The sequence below is a fragment of the Saimiri boliviensis genome, chromosome 2 (assembly GCF_048565385.1).
Source record: "Saimiri boliviensis isolate mSaiBol1 chromosome 2, mSaiBol1.pri, whole genome shotgun sequence".
Lineage (NCBI taxonomy): Eukaryota > Metazoa > Chordata > Mammalia > Primates > Cebidae > Saimiri > Saimiri boliviensis.
In genome coordinates this window covers 206,283,949-206,304,946 of record NC_133450.1, presented here as the reverse complement: position 1 = coordinate 206,304,946, position 20,998 = coordinate 206,283,949, and the positions used below count along the sequence as shown (strand labels likewise).

The following is a 20,998-nucleotide window of genomic DNA, read 5'->3' as shown; positions in this document are numbered from 1 at the left end:
GTTAAATTGGAAAACGCATGGCATGTGCTTAATGTCCACATACAGTAAGTGCTTAATAAATATGAGCTGTTATATAACCTCAAGCAAGTGCCACAGTTTTCATAAGCCTCAGTTTCCTCTTCTCTGAAGAGAGGGGGCAATAATAATTCCTACCTTTCAGGATCATGATGAGGATAAAATGAGATAATGTATGTAAAGTGCTTGGCACAGAGAATAATTCCGTAAATGTTTCCTTCCTTCCACAATTGTCTTTCATGTTGATAAGTTGAATGTCCGTCCTTCAGAGAGGCACAATTTGATTTGAGAGCATTCAGCAGAGCCGAAGTTTCCTGCAATCACTCTGTCTGCCTCCTCTAGCTCAGAGGCCATCTCATTCCAAAATGGATCGATAAAGGAGAGAAGACAAGGAGAGCACAGGAGGCCCACCCGCCTGTGTGCGGCTCACAGCTTCACAGGGCCCTCTACTCCGAAGGCTCTGATCCCCTTGAGCTTCAGGCTGGGACTGTGACCATGAGTTTGGCTGTATTTTGTTTATAAGGCATCTCACTTTCCCAAAATAGGCAACAAGTGGAGACACTGCCCCATGACGCTGACTCACTTTCCCTGGCCTCATTTTCTTTCCAAAAACCATGAATGGCATGACCGGCTCCTTCTCCAGCAGTTTGATGTCTGCCTCCACCCAGTGGGCTTGCTGGGTGTCCATATGCCTCTCTGACATTCTGCTGTCTTCTTCAGGACTTTCCCTTCATTTTCCTGTCCCTTCAAAGTCGGGGATCTGACTCTTGGTCCTTAGCATTCAATGTTCTTCCTTTACAGTCTCACTTGCTCAGAATTTCACTCACTGCCTTCATGCTGATAGCTCCCATCTCTGTCTTCCAAGTTCCAGGTAAGTAAAGGCAAGCCCTCCCACACAGCTCTGACCTGGCTCCCCTCCAAGCACCTGCATCTCACTGTATCCCAAGCTGACTCACCTGCCCCTCCAGTAACTCTGTCCTAGGTGGAGACACTGCCAGCCACCCAGGAGTTACCCTTGACTTCTCACACTGCTCTCACAGCCAAATCACCACTAAGCACTATTGATTTAATCTCCTAAATATGGCCTGAGTCTCTTTTCCCCTCCCTAGCCCCAAAGCCTCTCTCTCACCCCAACCTTCCAAAGACCTACCAAAGCAATAGATCTAGAATGTGCATGTCATTCCCTGGCTTGACACACTTCAGTATCTCCCAATGGCCAGATATTCCCAAACACCAACGTGGCTGCAAGAGGTTCACTCTGCAGACATGTTTAAATGCCAATTTTTCATCCCTGCCCATGAAGAGTTAGATGTAATTAATCTGATGTGGCACCTGAGAATCTGTTCCTCACAAGCATCCTAAGGGATTCTGATACACATCCAGGATCAAGAACCACTGGCCCTTAGCCCACACTCCAAAGAGAATCTACAGAATCATATGACCTGGCTTATACCAACCTCTTCAGCTAATCTTCAGCCAGTCCTACTTTGTACTTCACCTTCCAGCAACATCAATGAGTTTGCAGATCCCTCCCCATTCTACGCATGCCCTGCCCTGCCCTCTCTACTTCACTGGTCTTTCTTCTGTCCTTTCACCTGTGCACCCATGAGGCAGTACAGTGTTGAGGGAAAGGACCCTGGCGTCCAGCTGCCTGGATTCCATCCTGGCTATATTGTTAACTGGCTGTATGGCTTTAGGCAAATTCCTAACCTCTCCAAACTTCAGTTTCCTCTTCTGAAAACTTAGGATAAAACCACGCTCTTCTTAGAGTTGTTGTAAGAATTAAATGAGATAATGCACTGTTAACCTCTGGCCCCAGGTCAGCACCCACTCAGTGATTGCTCTTGTTATTAACATGATGTCCCCTCCTCACTCTCAGCTCCTCTAGAGAACAGGAAAGTCTTTGGCCCTATGCATCCCCAGCACGTTGTTGCCACATTGATGCCCAGGAAATGGCAGCTGAATGCATGAATGAATGAATGAATGAATGAGGTTTATTGTATTATACTACCCTATGATGAAAAGTAGCTACTCTATTAAAGGGGAAATCCTTAGTTTTGTAGGTTAAATACAGCCTGACTTCAAAACACGTATTAGCTAATAACATTTAGGGTGCTAAACAGTATTGAATCCAAAAATGTTTTCCAGGTCTCAGCTGGTGCATTGAGCTGATTTTTGTTCATGAAAGCCCCTTTTCAGTCACCATTCAGTGATATTATTGCTCCACAAATGATCCTGACCATGGGGTATCCCAGATTCCTTAGGCTGCACCAGCCAAATGAGCCACTGCTGCTGACAGAGAGCCCTGGCAGTCCATTGCTGTCACTTAGCTGCCAATTCTCATGCTCACCTGCCCGGCGCTCCTCCTCTGCTCTGCTCCAGCCGCCATCACTAATGGCCAGAGCTGCCCTCCTGTGTCCCACACTGCCTGCAAGATCAGCCTGTTTGGATTCTCCTACACAAAACTTCTACACTTCCTCACCTGGCCTCCTCAAAACAGCCTGAGCTCATAGTGAGTATTTCTGCCTCTTTGCCTTTACCCATGCTGTGCCCTGCCTGGAATGCCATTTCCAACCTTCTTCTTTAGTTGTCTTATTCTTCATCTGTGCCCAAGTTCAAAATTCCACTTTTTCTGTGAAGCCTTCCTTGATCATCTCAGACCACAGTGAACTCTCCCTCTTCCCATACTGATGGTCTTTATTATTCATGTTATTCCTTTGCATTACTTTGCAGCCAGTATCTAATAAACATCTATGTGCTAGGCACTAGGTACCATGATTACTAAAAAAGAAATAGGCCTGTTTTTCAAGGTACTTAGAGTCCTGTAGAACTGTGGCCGGGCGCGGTGGCTCACACCTATAATCCCAGCATTTTGGGAGGCCGAGGCAGGTGGATCACGAGGTCAAGAGATCGAGACCATCCTGGTCAACATGGTGAAACCCCACCTGTATTAAACATACAAAAAAATTAGCCGAGCACGGTGGTGCACAGCTGTAGTCCCAGCTACTCGGGAGGCTGAGGCAGGAGAATTGCTTGAACCCAGGAGGTGGAGGTTGCGGTAAGCCGAGATTGCGCCATTGCACTCCAGCCTGGGTAACAAGAGTGAAACTCCGTCTCAAAAAAAAAAAGAACTGAGCATGTACATGTTGTTAGGGTAATTTCTCTCACCTGAACAGTGGGTGGACAGCTTGAGAACAGAATCCACGTGTAGGCTGGTCAGCATTCCCAGTGGCCAGCACAGTGCCTTGTTTGATACCGAGTGCTCAGCAAATGCTCATTGATAACACAGGATAGTGTTATCATTGATAACACCTCAAGTGATGGAGACTCAGGGAGGGGCAGCCTCTGCATTTTAGTATTGCCACTACCACTCATTCCTCCAGCAGACACTAATCAAACGCCTCCTGTATGCTGGCCGCATGGCTGTCACCCACCAGCCCAGAGCAGAATCCCCCTCCAGCTCAGCAGCTCTCCTCACCTGGACTGGCTGGCCCTGTTCCACACAGTAACCAAGAGACGCTTCTGATCATCCTCCTCTTGGACAGGACTGCGAAGCCAATCAGACCATCGGAGTGTTAGTAAGGGCCAAGCTCCAGGCCATGACTGACTCACAGAGTCAGCAGCCTCAACAGCTGATTAAATAAACTGTATTACAAATAAAGTAAGAGATGAGTACCTCCATGCATAAAAGAGTTTATATTATGTTGTTACGGACAAAAAGGAGGATACAACACACGATCATAAAATAATTCCATTTTTGTAAACATACGCATACAGACATACACACACACATGCAAACATACACACACACACAAATTAAAAGGTCTGAAAAGAAATACAGTAAGGCATATCTGTGAGTAGGAGGGTTATAGGTGTTTTCTATTTTCTTCCTTTTACTCATCTATATTTTCTATTTTCCTATCATAAGCAAAATTATGTGGTGAGAAAAAAAACAAGATATTATTATTAATTTTCACTAATAGGAAAATATAAACTATCATTACCTTCCCACCAGCCCCAGAGTTCAGAGACTGGGGAAAGAAATAATAACAATAGCTGCCACTCTGCGTTGTGTTGCACTGTCCCATTTACACCCTACAGCTCTCTGAGGTTGCTACTATTATTAGCTCCATTTTACAAATAAGGAAGCCAAGGCTCAGAGAGGTTAGAAAGTTTAAGTAAAAAGGGGGGCAGGGAGGCAAAACATCCTTCAGCTTGGAAAATTCCTTCTGCTAAAGCAGAAAGCTTGGCCAGAGGCACAGTGGGAAATTGCCTACACTTTTCAGGGGCTGCCAGCCCCAGGCTGGGCATTTTAGCTATGAGAGCTAGCCAAGTGATACCTTATCACAGTGGACCTCACTGCTGGGCCTGGTGCCAGGGATGCAAGGACACAAGTGAGTGAGAAAACAAAGACATCCTTTAGAAGTCACTGGGTTGTTTTGTTTTTTTTTTTTTTTGCATAGATCTAGTTCTAGATTTGGCAAACAGAGCTGTTTCCAGATAAACACTCCTTCCCTCTCCTTTCTAGGGCCCAGCTGCACCAGACTCTTACAAGAAGAAGTGCTCGTGGAAAGCCGGGTCTCTGCAGTCTGGAACGGTCTGCGTCTTCTGGTGGCGTAGTCTATTATCTTCAGGGATCAAAGAAATCTTGAATTGGAAAAAGGAAGCATGATTAGTGGATCTCATGGCCCACCTAAGCCCAGCAGCTGACTGCACGTCTTCAAGTTAAAGGCTTCCCAAGGTCCTTCAAGTCAGCCACTGCAGAGGACAGAATAGAGTCCCCTGTCAGATGCTGGAAGGGAACAAAGAGCCCAGGGCAAGAGGCACTGGAAGCAGATGCCAGGACAAGGCCTCATGGTGGGTGGTACCAAAGAGGCAGCCCAAGGTGGGGTACAACTTCATCATCTTTGCTCTTCCCCCAAGCAGAGTGGTTTCCCCAGAAGCAAAAGGGCTCCTCTCTTCTAAGTTCCCTGCAGCTGCTGAGTGTTCCCTTCACAAAGGCTCCAGGTCAGCCTCCTGCCAAGGCCCCAAATCCATGCTCTCACCCCAGGGCTTTTCTAGCCCTGCTCCTGATCAAGTTCTTGCCAGCAGGGGCCTCTGATCAGCCTGAAGGCTTCAGGAAGAATGCTGACAGCCAGCACCTGGCACCCCTGCTGCCACATTCTAGGAAGCTCCTGGCCTTTGACTCTCACTGAAAGTAGAGCCCCACTCCTGCAGGGACCCTGTCTTTACAGCAAAGGCCCAACCCAGAAGGACCTTCCAGCCCTCAAAGATACTCCCTCCACTCTGCTGCCCAAATCTAGCCATCCTGCCCCTAGTTTGGGGTGAAAATGGTGCTTTTCACAAGAAGGCTTGGGATTACCTATGAATTTCAGCCATCCACGTACTCACTGTGCCCATTTATGGGGATGACCAAGATCACCCTTAAAATTCTGGCTGTTGCAGGAAGCCCCAGGGACCCAGCCGAGCTAAAGGAAGGAGTCTATCCCAGCACTGGACCCAATAAATGCCTACTGCCCAGATGAGTGAGATGGCAACCACCTCCTCAAAGGGCACCAGATCTGCTGGGACCTTGGGACTGAGCCCAGTAACATGGCCTCTCAATATCCCACTCTCCACCTCCGGCCCCACCACATACCTTCACATAGGGATCACAGGCCCCAGGCTCCTTGCTCATCAGGCCTTTGCCTTCTATAACTAAAAGAGAATTCAAACATTGGGGTGGATGAATGGAAACATACACACACAGGGAGAAAGAGAGACACACATAGACATGCACACCCACATGAATAGAAAGACCGAAAAAGAAAAGCGTATCTGTGAGCAGTAGGGCTGTGACTCCTACTACCAGGCCCTTAATCTGCATAATCACCTTTGGATATTAATCCACTCTGATCTAGGCCATTCCCACCATCTCCCCTGCTCTGACAGTACTCTCACCAAGGCGTTATGGAGTACATTCAATTCCCTGAATCTTACAGCTGGAAGAGAACTGCAGTTTATAGAATCCAACCCCTCATGTAATGGGGGAAATGAGGCTTCAAGGGGGGCCCAAAGACAGTAAGAAACTTGCCCACAGTCACAGAACAATGGGAATGACAGCTGGATTTGGAACCCATGTCTGTTGACTCCTGGTCCAGTGCTCCTTCAACCACACAAGACTGTCTTCTGGGAATGAAGGGGCCGAGCTTGAGAACGGGTCACTCGCCATGTGCTGTGAGCTGTGCTGTGGCTGGCAGACAGCACAGCACAGGAGTCACAGACTCGGGCCCCAGGGGTGGACAGACCCAGGCATGAATTCCAGCTGCACCACCTACTCACCATATGAGCTAAAGTGACTTGCTTTGCCTGGGACAGAATTTGCCATTTTTAATGAGTTAGTGATAATAACATGCACTTCACATGGTCATTGTGCCAATTAAATGTGGTCATGTGTCTAAAGTGCTCAGAAGAGTGCCTGGCAAATAAGTAATTGCTCAACAAGTGTTTGCTAAAGAGAAATAATAATAAATAAAGCCAAGAGGAGAGGTGTGGGGTGGGTGCAGGTACGGTCACGAGAGTAGGCGGTGTCATTTGCCTGAGGTCTATAGAAAGCAGACAATAGACCTAATAGAACCTGAGCCGCTGCTCGATTTTCTTTTACGTCTGGTTTTCATTGAGCCCTGAGGTTCAGCTCAGACAGTGCTCCCAGTAGTCTGAGGTGCAAGGCTTGGGAAGCCAAAGGCAGGAGTGGGGACTGGCGGGAAGGGATGAAGGGCCTGAGACTGGGGTGAAGCCAAAGCAAACTATGCAGGACAAATGGAGTGGTGGAGGCCAAGATGCATTCTGCAAAAACTGTTTGCACAGCTGGAGTCAGGCCCTGACAGGCAGAGAACACCCCTCTGTTAGTCCTTGGGAACTTCACCTTGGGCCCCCCATGGCCAGGACCAGAGGCCCCAGGCGCCTGCTAGTCTAGTCTGCCCAGTATCCTGGTTACTGTTCCTGTGTGTATCCCTTCCCTCAAGGATGTGGTTCTTGAGGGCAGAACCCAGGCCTGGTGACCTCCTGGGTCTCTCTGGCCAGCAGTGGTGACAAGGCAGACCCAGCCCCTGCCCTCATTGCATTCTAAGTCTCATGGAGAGGCCAGGCACAGGTGGCACAGTGTAATCAGGGCTGTGACAAAGACATGAAGGAGGAAACAATAAACCCAGCCCAGGCAGGTGGGTCGGGGGATGATTCCTGGAGGGGAAAATAATAAGGCAAAATGAGCCTTCCTTCCTGAGTCATAATGATGATGAAGGCACGCATATTTCTTGCAAAATCAGAGCAGGGGGAGAGTTATTTTTCAAAAGGAGTTCAAAAGAAGAAAGGTTATTCCAGGCACAGTGAACAGTGGGTGCAAAGGCACAGAGGCAGGAGCAAGCAAGATGCATTCATAGGCGTGCAAGTAACTGGATAGAGCTGGAGGTAGAGGATACCTTCAGCGGCAAAAGCCAGGGAGGCTGGAGAGATAGGCAGGGCCTTCTGGGCTAAACAGAAGAGTCCGGGCAGTGGGGGCCATGACAGCAACTCAGTAACTATGTGCTGGATGAAAAGATGGACACATGGAGGGACAAGCAGGTGGAATATGAACTCTTCCTGTGGAGTATGAACTCTTCCTGTGCCATGCTCCAGCCATGCAAGACAGCTCCTCAAATGCATCCTGCTCCCTCTGACCCCCAGGCCTTTGCACTTGCTGGTCCTATGCATGAAGTGCTAGCCACACACTCCCAGCTCCTCTCTGCCTGGCTCAGGCCCGTTCCTCCTTCACAAGAGGGCTTGTGACATCACCCCCTCTGCCAAGTCTTCCCTGGCATCCCATCAACACCACTTGGACAGGGGTGGGTGCTTCTCCTTGGTGTTCCCAGTCCCTAGCACAGAGCCAATCCTCAATCACTATTCTGGGAATGCACAGTTTTCTGTTTTATCTAACAAAAACTTATACAGGATTGACTACAAGCTCAGCACTATTCTAAGCACTTTACTAATATTAACTCATTTAATCTTTGTAACAACCTGTAAGATACATACTATGACCATCACCACTCGACATATGAGAAAACTCAGCTTGTTCAAGGTCACTCCACAAGTGTCAGAGCCAGGATTCAAATGACAGGGGTCTGGCCCCGAAGACTGTAGTCTATGATCATGATTCTATGCTGCCTGTCAACCAAGGAATAAATGAATGAATAAGAGAAAAAGAAGAGAAGAAAGGATGGAAAGAAGGGAGGGAAGACAGGAAAACTCTGCTGGGGCCCTGCTCTGCTGGGGCCAAGAAGGAAGCTGAGGTACCCAGGGGCAGCTCTAGCCTGTCAATGAGAAAGGTCCCCCATGTGGACTCCAGACACATCCCAGGCAGGACCAGGGCTGCTCTGTAGAAAGAGCCCCAGGTGAACACTGGTTTTTACCAATGGACACATGGCAGGACACTATACAAGGATGAGAAAAGAAGCCTTGGCCCATGGTGCCACCATCCCCCCACCCCAGCCCCAGGTAGGAGGCTAAGCAGCCCGCCCCCTTCCTTGGGGAGCCTGCACAAAGCTATACTCACTGTGAAGCAGCAGAACCCGGTCGTGGGCATCAATGGACAACCTCAGCTGACCTGAGGAAACAGCAACAGAAATAACCTGGCCTCAGCTCCCTGGTGGGTATGGTGGAAAAACTGGGGAAAGGTGACAGGAATGCTGTCTTGTTCATGTGAAGCCATTCAAAGACCCACACAGTCTCTGGCTGGAAGGGACCTCAGAAGCCACGGGGTTCAGCCACGGGGGTCACCACATTGGGAGTCCCTTTCAAATGCCTCCAGCAGTGGTTATCTAGCCTCGCTTGTGCCCCTCTGCTGGTGGGGAGCTCACTACTGTATGGGCAGCCAGGTGAATGCTGGGAGCTCTTACCGCTGGGCCATTGTCAAATGTCAGTGAAGGTGTAGGAAAACAAGTACTTTCATTCTCTGTTGGAGGGAGTGTAAATGGAGGGTAATTTAAATGTGCATATTTTTCCACCTAAAAATCTTCATTCCAGATCACTGTCATAGACAAACACACACACGTGCACACAAAGGCTGGCACTACAGCATTGTTTAAAGAAAAACTGGAAATACCTGAAATGTTCATCAGTATAGAAATAGTTAAGTAAACTATCTATAGCTATACGTGGAATAGTACAAGCTATTATAAAGAATGGAGGAGTTGGCCAGGCGTGGTGGCTCATGCGTGTAATTTAGCATTTTGGGAGGCCGAGGCGGGCAGATCATGAGGTCAGGAGTTCAAGACCAGCTTGACCAAGATAGTGAAATCCTGTCTCTACTAAAAATACAAAAAAAATTAGCTGGGCATGGTGGCATGTGCCTATAGTCCCAGCTACTCAGGAGGCTGAGGCAGAAGAATTGCCTGAGCCCAGAAGGTGGAGGTTGCAGTGAGCCGAGATTGCACCACTGCACTCCAGCCTGGGCGACAAAGTGAAACTTCATCTCAAAAAAAAAAAAGAATGGAGGAGCTCCATATGATCTGGCATTGGCATGGGAATATGGTTTTTGAGACAGGGTCTAGCTCTATCCCTCAGGCTGGAGTGTGGAGTGCAGTCCTGCAATCATAGCTCACTATAGCTTCGAACTCCTGGGCTTAAGCAATCCTTCTGCCTCAACCTCCCAAGTAGCTGAGACTCCAGGCACACACCACAGTGCCTGGCTATTTTTTAAATTAACTTTTTTCAGAAAAGGTGTCTTGCTATGTTGTCCAGCTTGGTCTCAAACTCCTGGGCTGAAGTGATCCTCCCACCTCAGCCTTCCACAGTGCTGGGATTACAGGTGTGAGCCACCATACCCCACAAAGACAAGTTTTTAAAGGAACAGCAAATGTCAGAATAATACATATGGTATGTATCTGGGGGGTGGGAGGGACTGTGAAAGGATACCAAATTAAAAACAATGATCCCTTCTAGAAAACAGACTAGAAATTGGAGGAGTGTAGTCAAGAGGAATTTCAAACTATCACTATTGTTGTTTTAACAATTGGAATATATCTATGAACTACAGTTCTATAATTTAAAAAAAGGAAAGAAGAAACAAAGGAAGAAGGAAAGAGTCAGGAGAAAGGAGGGGAGGAGGAGAGAGAGCAGGGAGGAAGGGAGGAGAGCAGGGATGGATGGGGACATGTAAAGAGAACAGAAGGACGGGCTGGTGGCAGGGCAAGAATGAGTGGCCAGGTGAGGCTTATCCCCTGGATTTTCCCATATTTGTTTAAATTAAAAAAAAAAAAAAAAAAAGACAAAACTTCAGGTCATCCTCACCCAATGGCCTCCAGCCAAGACAGAGACGTGAGAGAAGGCCATACTCCTCTTCCTCACTGACATAAAAAATGTTGCTCTCAATCCAGTAGACTTTCCCTGGGACCTCAAAAAGCTGCTGAACTCAGTCCACCCCATGGACAGGCACTGGAGATATCAGATAGCTGGACAGGGCATGTCTACCAGAAAGCCCAGGCATAGCTCCATCTGTGACAACCCTGGCTAGCACTGCCCTCCTTCTGCCTGTAGCCAGCGATGGGGAGCTTGCTTCCTCCAGTGGGAGCCCTTTCCCTTTTGAAAGAGCTCTGATTGTTCAATGCTGCATCTTATATTAAGCCAACAATGGCCTCTCAATAACTTTCATTGCCTGGATCTGGTTCTGCATTCTCTGGGCTCTTTCCTCTAGACCTGAACTCCAAAGTCCTCCCACAATCCCTCACGGCACAGTGACACATCCCCTCATCATCCCATCTGGTCACTTCTGGTTATGCCTCATGAAACTAGGCTGGTTAGAGGACAGGTTTGGAGAACGCTTCATATCTCCTAACTGCATAAGTCCCCCAATCACTGTGACCCAGTCATCACTTGACCCTCACACTTCTGGTATTTAAGCTTCAGTCCAAAGCAATTCAGGCTCCCACAAGCCCTGGTGCAGCCCTTCATCTATCAGAAATATCTGCTGCTGTCCTGCCCAGGACCCAGATCTCAGAAGCCCAGGAATCCTGTTTCAGTTCCAGTCCTAACTGCCCTCTTCTTTCAGAACCACAGTGGCCATGGATGTGGGGTGGAGCTAATAATAGGGGTATGGCACTCTCCAAGCTGTGATCAGATCACGCTGGTGGGTGAGGAGGTGTCCTTGAATGAAGGCGCCGGGAGAACCCACTGTATTATTACCTCAAGGTCTGAGCAATTACTTCACTGTGGCTCCCTAGAACTGAGAAACCTCCTATGAAAACTGTGCCTTATCTAGTGTGGGGTGGGAAAGGGAGGTTTGGAAACAGACAAATGAAGCCAGCAGTCATGGGTTGGATTTCACCAACTCAAAGACATCTATATTTAACATGAAACTTTTTTTTTCTGAAACTACTACCCGTGCAAAGCCAGCTCTGGCACAGACATGCTTGGATCCCAAAGCCGCACGACACCTATCACCTAACAGTGGCCCTTTACACAGAAGTCAGGGTCAAGAAATCTCCAGACACAAATGGTCACTAATTCCATTTAGCAAATATTTGCTGGGCATCTGCATGAGGCTGAGCAGGTGCCTGCCCTCACAGGGCTCACAGCCCAGTGGTTAGGACAGGGACTTGGGCAAGGCCAAGTGGGAAGCAGAGATGACAAAGGGCCAGGGGCAAAGGCTGATTTGGGATTGAGACGAGTCTGCACTGCACTGCACAGCTCCCGTTCCAGGCCCTGCCAACCAGGGGCTCCTCAGGAAGACCAGGGTGCTCTGTACCCTGTTACAGCAGAGAAACCAAATCCAGCAGACCAGACTCCAGGCTCCCCAAGCCAGGACACACCTGCCCCAATTCACAAGATCCCTCCCTCAGCCACACCTGTCCCCTCCATGCCCTCAACCAGGCTACTCTAGCAAATGTCTAACACAAAAGGCCCCTGAAGTCATTTTGTCCAGTCTCTTCATTTTGTAGCCAGAATAGTCATGCCTGAGATGGAAGGTGATTTGCTCTGGGCCTAGAGAATCCAGGGCTGGAGACTAGAACTCCACCCCTACTCCAGCCCTCTTTCTTGTGCTCAGTCTTCTGGAACCCCCACAGCCCTCCAGCGAGCACCTCCTCTACTGTGCCCGCTGCATCTACCAACACAACCCTCAGATTCAGAGGCAGAGAGAGCCAGCAGGGACAGCACAAGATGCCACAACTTTTCTCAAGAAGCCAAGAGGTTAGCTTGGCATAGTGGCACATCCTATAGTCCCAGATGCTTGGGAGGCTTAGGTGGGAGGAGCACTTGAATCCAGGAGGTTGAGCCCACAGTGAACCATGATCACAGCACTGCACTCCAGCCTGGACCCTGGGGAACAGAGTGAGACCTGTCTCAAAGAAAAAGAAAGAAAGAGAGGGCAGCCTCCTAGAAATGTTTCCAATCTAGAGAAAAAAACCTCCAGGTGAAGGGGAGGTCAGGCTGAATCCCTGGAGTCTTCAGCTCACCTAGGCGCCAGCTAATCTGGCATCCTTTCAAAATCCCCTACTCTCCACCTCCCTCCACAGATACACACCCTATGTATTGTTCTGAAATTTGCTTGTTCCTTTGAAAACTTATCTCTGTGGGGTGTGATGGCTCATACCTATAATCCCAGCACTTTGGGAGGCTGAGGTGGGAGGATCACTTGAGCCCAGGAGTTTGAGACCAACCTGGACAATATAGCAAGACCTCTTTTCTACAAAAAAATAATTTAAAAAATAGCTGGGCACTGTGGTGCATGCCTGGAGTCTCAGCTACTTGGGAGGTTGAGGCAGGAGGATTGCATAAGCCCAGGAGGTCAAAGCTGTAGTGAGCTATGATTGCAGGACTGCACTCCAGCCTGAGTGATAGAGCCAGACCCTGTCTCAAAAAACAAAAACATACAACTTTTCTCAATAATAGTCTCACCCCTACACCTCTGTTTTTTTTTTTCAACACTCGCAGTTCCTCCCTAGACTCGGGGAGCATTTGCGCTAAAAAACTTGAAGTTACCCTCATCAGGTGGTGCAGGGCCCTTGGACAGGGCATGTCCCCTGTTCCCATAAGGCTGCAGTTGGGCACCAACACTACAAGCAAAAGGTGGTAGTGATGGATGCCCAGAGAGGCTGGAAGCAGATACCAGGGCCCAGAGCCAAAGGGAGAAGAGAGGGCCTCACATGGCAAGAACAATACTGGATGGGAATGAGCTGCAGACAGCCTGGAGAAGGCAACAAACCCAAATTCTGGGCACAGAACTTGAAGGGTTCAGACCTACTGGGCACCATGGAAATGGATGTGGACACTGGCTAAAGAAATTCAGTCTGGCAGTAGATTGAATACTCAGTAGAGGACCACAGGACGATGGACTCTAACTCACACGTCACGGTTAGAGGGAGTCATACTCAGAAAATAAAGGAAGTCGATGAGGACTGCACACCTTTGCTAGACTCAGGGATCAGCCAGAATGTGTCCCAAAGGGAGCCCATGCCACCCTGAGATGTGCAGAGCATACATCTATGATGGACTTGCCCGGCTAGCATGAAGCAGTAGACATCCTAAAATCCAATTCGCCCCAGGAGCCACTGCCCATTTAAGAACTGTCACATGTTAAAAGCCACAGGAAGAGTGATGATATCCAGACAATTATATGAAGGCAGTTGGGTCTACACGGAGTCTAGTCAATCACTAACTCCATCTTAAAAAAAAAAAGAGGTAAATAGGTTGGCCAGGCATGGTGACTCACACCTGTAATCTCAACACTTTGGAGGCTGAGGCAGGATGATCACTTGAGGCCAGGAGTTTGAGACCAGCCTGGGCAACATAGCAAGACTCTGTCTCTCCAAAAACTTTTTTAAAAATTAGGTGGATGTGGTGGTGTGCACCTATAGTCCCAGCTGTTCAGGAGGCTGAGGTAGGAGGAACACTGGAGCACAAGAGGTTGAGGCTGCAGTGAGCCATGATCACACCACTGCACCCCAGCCTGGGCATCAATGTGAGACCCCAACTCGAAAAAAAAAAAAAAGTTAAAACAGGTTCATGCTAGACAGGCAGAGCTGGGGTTTGCATTTAGGCAGTCCAGGCCCCCACTATACCTATGCTGGGTTTTAAATTTGTCCACAAAGTCTTTGATACTCTTCCCTTCAAGAGGTGAAGCTTAGTTCCTCCCTTCATTCATGGGCTGGACTTAGTGACTTGCTTCTAACAAATAGAATGTGGTGGAAATGACAATGGATGACTTCCAACTTTAGGATATTAAAGGTATTATGAGATCCTTCTTTTTTTAACAGCTGTATTGGGATATAATTCACATATCATACACTTCATCAATTTTCATCTTTTTTGAGATAGAGTCTCACCCTGCTGCCCAGGCTGGAGTGCAATGATGTGATCTCTGCTCACTGCAACCTCTGTCTCCCAGGTTCAAGTTACTCTCCTGTCTCAGCCTCCCAAGTAGCTGGGATTACAGGTGCATGCCACCCACACCCAACCAATTTTTTGTATTTTTAGTAGAGACAGGGTTTCACCACGTTGGCCAGGCTGGTCTCGAACTCCTGACGTCAGATGATCCACCAACCTCGGCCTCCCAAAGTGCTGGGATTAAGCCACCGTGCCCAGCCACACTTCACCAATTTAAAGCATGTAATTTTCTTTTAGTATATTCACAGGATTCTGTAATCAATCACCTCTATCTAATTTTAGAACGTTTTCATCCTCCCCTAAAAGAAATTCCATACTCTTTTGCAGTCACACCCTAATTCCTTCTCCCCTAGCCACTGTCAACCACTCATCTGCTTTCTGTCTCTAAGGACTTGCCTATTCTGGATACTTATGTAAATAGAATCATACAACACATGGTCTTCTGTGATTGACTTCTTTCACTTAGCATAATGTTTTCAAGGTTCAACCATACTGTAGCACGTATCAGTATTTTATTCCTTTTGTGGCCAAATAATATTCCGTTGTATAAATATACTATATTTTGTTTATCCAGTCATCTGGTGATGGATATTTCAGGTTATTTCTACTTTTTGGCTATTATGAATAATGCTGCTATGAACAGGTATGTACATATGTTTGCGTGAGCATCTGTTTTCATTCCTTTTGGATTTATCCCTAGGAGTGGAATTGCTGGGTCAAATGGTAACTCTACATTTAACTGTTTGAGGAACTGCCAAACTTTTCCAAAGTGGTTGCACTATTTGACATTCTGGCCAGCAATGTACAAGGGTTCCAGTTTCCCCTCAACTTCTTCAGTACCTGCTATTGTCTCTTTTTTTATGATAGTCATTCTAGTATAATAGTATCTCATTGTGGTTTTGATTTGCATTTTCCTGATAACTAATGACATCGAGTATTTTTTCATGTGCTGTTGGCCATTTTCCTTCGGAAAAAAATGTGTATTCAAAACCTTCACCCATTTTTGAACTGGGTTATTCATCTTTTTTTTTTTAATTTATTTGTTTTACTTTAGGTGCATACTATATCTGGCATTTCTCCCCATGTTATCCCTCCCTGCCCCCTCTCTTTTTAAGGGAGTTCTTTCTTGCTTTCACTTTTCTATCACTTGCCTAAAAGGAAGCCAGCCGCCACATAATAAGAAAGCTCAAGCAATCCTACAAAGAGGCCCATGTAATGAGAAACAGAAGCCTCCTAACTACAGGTAGCAGGAACTGAGGTCTCCTGCCAAGAGCCATGTGAATGAGCAATCTTGGAAACGGACCCTCCAGCCCCAGTAATGCCTGCTCGGAGAACTGCAGGTAGGCAGGCAAGGAGAAAGAAAGGAAGGAGGGAGGGAGAGAGGGATGGAGGGAACAGGCAGGGAGGGAGGCAGAGAGGAAGGAAAAAGACAAACAAAAACCAACTCCAAAAGCTTAGAAAACATATGTCGGGGACTTCCATTTCTGGGATGACAGATCCACGGAGGAAAACTAGAAATGCTCAACAAAGTCTGTTAAAGCATCTTCTTAGATAAACAACAAGCTAGAGAGGAACTGCCAGGCAGGATCTAGGGGGATGGAGGACTGTGGAGGGAAGCCTAGTGTTTTTCTGGCCTAATTTTCTCCTGGGGTGTTTTCAAATTCCAGAGGGCTAACTGAGAGATCAAGAGGCTGAGTGAGTTCCTGCCTGCTTCTCAGGCCTAGAGGAATAGGAACTGGAGGCCAGGGCCCACGGAGAAGCAGGGTTCTTCTGAGCCAATTTTGCACAGGGACCCTGAAGGGTTGCTCCATAGGAATAGGGTGAACTGTAATCAGACAGAGCTCCTCCAGGTACTACAGCTTGATTCAAGTACTCTCAGTCCCTAACACGGAATTGAGATGATCCCAGTGACCCTGAGCACCTGACAAACAAACAAAGGTTTTTTGAAGAAAATATCATCTTAGGTCTTCACTGACAAGAAAATAACAACTCTGTGCCTGTACCATTTATTTGTTTGTTTGTTTGTTTGTTTGTTTTGAGTCAGGGTCTCTCGCTCTGTCACCCAGGCTAGGGTACAGTGTCACAACCATAGCTCATTGCAGTCTTGACCTCCCAGGCTCAAATGATCCTCCTGCCTCACCTTCCCATGTAGCTAGGACCACAGGTGCATGCCACCACGCCCAGCTAATTTTCTTACTTTTTGTAGAGATGAGATGTCACTATATTGCCCAGGCTGGTCTTGAACTTCTGGGTTCAAGCAATCCTCCCACCTTGGCCTCCTAAAGTTCTAGGAATACAAGCATGAGCCACCCACTGCTCGCAGCCACATGCCTGTTCTTTGCAATAGACACAGCACACATAAAATGTAGATCCAGAAAGGTTGAAAGAAAAAGGATGGAAAAAGATATGTCAGGCAAATATTAACTGAAAGAAGCATGGGTAGCTATGCTAATATCAGGAAAAGTAGACTTTATCCCTACTAGAAATAAAAAAGATTTCATAATAATAATAGACTTCATAATAAAAATTTCAGCTCACCAGAAAGACAATAATTCTAAATCTGTATGTTGTTAATATAACTTCAACATATGTAAAGAAAAACTGACAGAACTGCAATGGGAAACAGGCAAACTTACAATCACAGTGGGAATTCTAATATACCTCTCTTAGTAACTGACAGAGAAAACAGGAAAAATCAACAAGGTGAATAATGTAAGCGCAAACTTGACCTAAACTTGACATACACAAAGAACACTGCACCCAACTGCTGCAGAATTCTTTTCAAGTACACACAGAACATTTATAAAAACTGACTCTCTTTGGGAGGCCAAGGAGGGCGAATCACCTGCGGTCAGGAGTTTGAGGCCAGTGTGGCCAACATGGCAAAACCCCATCTCTACTAAAAATACAAAAATTAGCCAGGCGTGGTGGCAGGTGCCTGTAATCCCAGCTACTTGGGAGGCTGAGGCAGGAGAATCGCTTGAACCCAGGAAGGGGAGGCTGCAGTGAGCTTAGATTGTGCCACTGCACTCCAGACTGGTGACAGAGTGAGACTCAGTCTCAAAACAACAACCACCACCACAACAACACAAAACTAACTCTATGCTGAGCCATTAAGTAAACTTGATGAATTTCAAAGAATTTAAAGGATGGAGAGTATATTCTCTGACCAAAATGCAAAGTAAATATAAAAACAGTGCCAGAAAATCCCCAATATTTAGAAACTTAGAAACACTTCTAAATAACCCAAGGACTGAAAAAGAAATGACAATGAAAATTAGAAAATATTTTGAAGTAAATGATAAAGAAAAGAACTACATTATCAACATGAATCTTCAGAATACAAGAAATGTTCAATTTTTGACTCTGGTGAAAGTTACCAAGGTATTTTCTGTGTGATAAGTCGCTGGATTGCACATTATTGGGGGGACACTTTTCTGTCTACATAATATTTCAAAATTTTAAAAATGTTTAAAAATAATATATACAAAGCAGAATGGGAAAATAGGACAAAGGGCTATCAACCGGCCAGAAACTTTGAGGAATGGACTCAGAATGACAGAAAAGCCAGTAAATGCTGAGGAGTATGACCAGCAAATGGTGAGCTCCTGAGAAACAGTTGGACAGGTTTCCCCAGCCATGCCAGGGAATCTCCCAGGCTCAGAGCAGCAGGACTGGAAACACGTGCCAGCCAGGGGCAGCTGGCAGGGACATGTTGAAGGCCTCCAGCTCAGGGCCTGACCGTGCACTGCCCAATACACCATGCAGCTGGCTGACATCTGTTCCCAAGCTTCACTCTCACTACAGAAAATGAATTATTTATCTCTGTGGCTTCTAAAGAGAAGTAGAGAAAGGGGTAGAAGCGGCCCCAGCTAACATTGTGCTAACACAACAAACATGGGGAAAAATGAAAATGGCCAGCAAATCAATGACACTCCTAAGTCTACTCTGCCTCCAGAACCACATCTTCCCGAATTCCCTCTGGCAAGTCAGGGGCTCCAGCCACTCCTCTAGAGCCGGCATTTAGAGCTGCTCCCGACAGCTTTCATTTTGCAGGTTCATTGGGGGGCTGGCATTTCTAAAGAGAGGTGTGTTGTGTCACCCAATGTCCACAGCCACTGCAGACCTCAGAACATGTCCAGCTTGCCCATCCTCTCTGAACCCAGATGCCCGGCAGGAAAGGCAACCTGTTTTCTCTCCTGACCACTCACCACATCCAGGTGACTAAACATTCCAAGCAAGTTAAAAATTAGGTTCGGGGACCCCAGGTAAGTTAATAATTTGGTTCATCAGTCAAACTAATAAGTTGGTATCCCTTCAGAAGGTATTTTTAAACTATTTATCCGACACTTTTGTGAAGTTGTGTTGTGTTGTTTATTTATTTTTTTGAGATGTAGTCTTATTCTGTCGCCAAGCTGGAGTGCAGTGGCACAATCTCAGCTCACTGCAACCTCTGCCTCTTGGGTTCAAGCAATTCCCCTGCCTCAGCCTCCCGAGTAACTGTGACTACAGGCACGCACCACCATGTGCAGCTAATTTTTTTGTATTTTTAATAGGGACAGGTGCTTCATCATGTTAGTCAGGCTGGTCTTGAACTCCGACCTCAGGTGACCTGCCCACCTCAGCCTCCCAAAGTGCTGGGATCACAGGTATAAGCCTCCATGCCCAACCAGGTTTTTTTTTATTTTCTATATAAAGTATTATTCCTAAAATTCATATGGAAACTCAAGAGACCCAGTACAGACAAAATAATCTTGAAAGAGAAGAACAAAATTGAAGGATTTACACAGCCTGATTTCAAATTTTACTACAAAGCAACAGTAATCAAGACAGTATGGTACTGAAATGACAACAGACAGGTAGATCAATGGAATAGAATTGAGATTCTAGAAACAAGCCCGTGGGTCTCTGGGCAATTGATTTTCAATAAAGGTACCAAGATCATTCAATAGAGAAATAATGATATATTCAACAGGTGGTACTAGGACAACTAGATAGCTACGCAAAAGAATGAAGTTGAACTCTTACCTCATACCATACATAAAAATTAACTTAAAGTGGATCAAAGACCTAAACATAAGAGTCAAAACTATAAAACTCTTAGAAGAAAACATACAGGTGAATCTCTTGATAACTGATAGAACCTTAGATTTGGCAGTGGATTCTGAGATACGACACAAAGTACAAGTAACAACAACAACAAAAAAGTTGAACTTCATCAAAATTAAAAATGTTTGGGGTTCTGACTGGGCATAGTGGTTCATGCCTATAATCCCAGCACTTTGGGAGGCCAAGGCAGGAGATCACTTGAGTCCATGAGTTCAAGACTAGCCTGGACAACATACAGAGACCTCATCTCTATAAAAAGTTGTTTTACATAAGAAAAATTAGCCAGGCATGGTGGCACATGTCTGTAGTGCCAGCTCCTCAGGAGGCTGAGGTGGGAGGATCGCTTGAGCACAGGAGGTTGAGGCTGCATGGTCAAAGGGAAGCCATGATCATGCCACTGCACTCCAGCCTGGGCAAAAGAGCAAGACCCCATCCCCAAAAAAATGTTTGGAGTTCAATGAACACTATCAAGAAAGTGAAAAAAGCCCATAGATTGAGAGAAAATATTTTCAAATCATGTATCTGTTAAGGAACTTACATCTAGGATATATAAAGAACTCCTAAAACACAATAATAACAAGACAAATAGACCAATTTTAAAATGAACAAAAAATCTGAATAAATTTTTCTCCAAAGAACATATATAAATAATAAGCACATGAAAAAATGTTCAATATCATGCAGGTCAGCAGAGAAATGCAAATTGAAACTATAATAAGTATCACTTCACACTCACTAGGATGGCCAGAATTAAAAAGTCAGATAATAACAAGTGTTGGCGAGGATGTGGAAAACCAAAACCCTTGTACACTGTTGATGGGATACAGCCGCGTTGGAAAAGAGTTTGGTAGTTCCTTAAATAGTTAAACAAAAGTTACCATAGGACCCAGCAAATCTACTCCTAGATATATACTGTGTGTTTATTAAGAGAAATGAAAACATTTGTCCAGACAAAAACTTGTTCACAAGTGTTCATGGCAGTATTATTCATAATAGTTAAAGGGAGAAACCAAAATATTCATCACCAGATGAATAAATTTTTTAAATGTGGTATATCCATACAGTGACTACTATTCAGCCATAAAAATGAATGGAGTACTGATAGCTGCTACAACATGGGCTAAACTTAAAAACATTATGCCAAGTGAAAGAAGTCAGTCACCAAAAAATACATGATTCCATTTCTATGAAATGTCCAGAACAGGAAAATCTAGAGAGAGTGTATGTAGATTAGTTATTATTAGGGCTGAAGACAAGGGAAGACTGGGGTCACAAGCTAAAGAGCATCATGTCTCTTTTTGAGGGAATGAAAATGTTCTAAAACTGTGATAATAGTTACACAATTCTGTGAATACACTAAAAACCATTAATTGTATGGTTTAAATGAGTGAGTTGTATATATCTGAATTATATCTCAATAAAGCTGTTACCAAAAAAATTAGCAAATATCCTAATCAAAATAAAATATATAGGGCTG

The 20,998-nt window shown here is 46.0% G+C and overlaps 1 protein-coding gene across 12 annotated transcripts in view; it reads right to left on the bottom strand.

Moving 5' to 3' along the window:
- Nucleotides 1-20,998, bottom strand: part of RGS3 (regulator of G protein signaling 3) — a 158,526-nt gene that overhangs the window by 107,099 nt on the left and 30,429 nt on the right. For 11 of the 12 annotated variants that reach the window (XM_074395198.1, XM_074395200.1, XM_074395199.1 and 8 more), the window contains 4 exons: nucleotides 8,585-8,635; nucleotides 5,654-5,712; nucleotides 4,568-4,662; nucleotides 3,494-3,562 (listed from right to left, as the gene is read on the bottom strand). In XM_074395198.1, the coding sequence (XP_074251299.1) occupies nucleotides 3,494-3,562; nucleotides 4,568-4,662; nucleotides 5,654-5,712; nucleotides 8,585-8,635 (274 nt within the window). Of the gene's footprint in view, nucleotides 1-3,493; nucleotides 3,563-4,567; nucleotides 4,663-5,653; nucleotides 5,713-8,584; nucleotides 8,636-20,998 lie in introns of those variants that run through there. The other variant, XM_010335930.3, reaches the window with a different exon arrangement.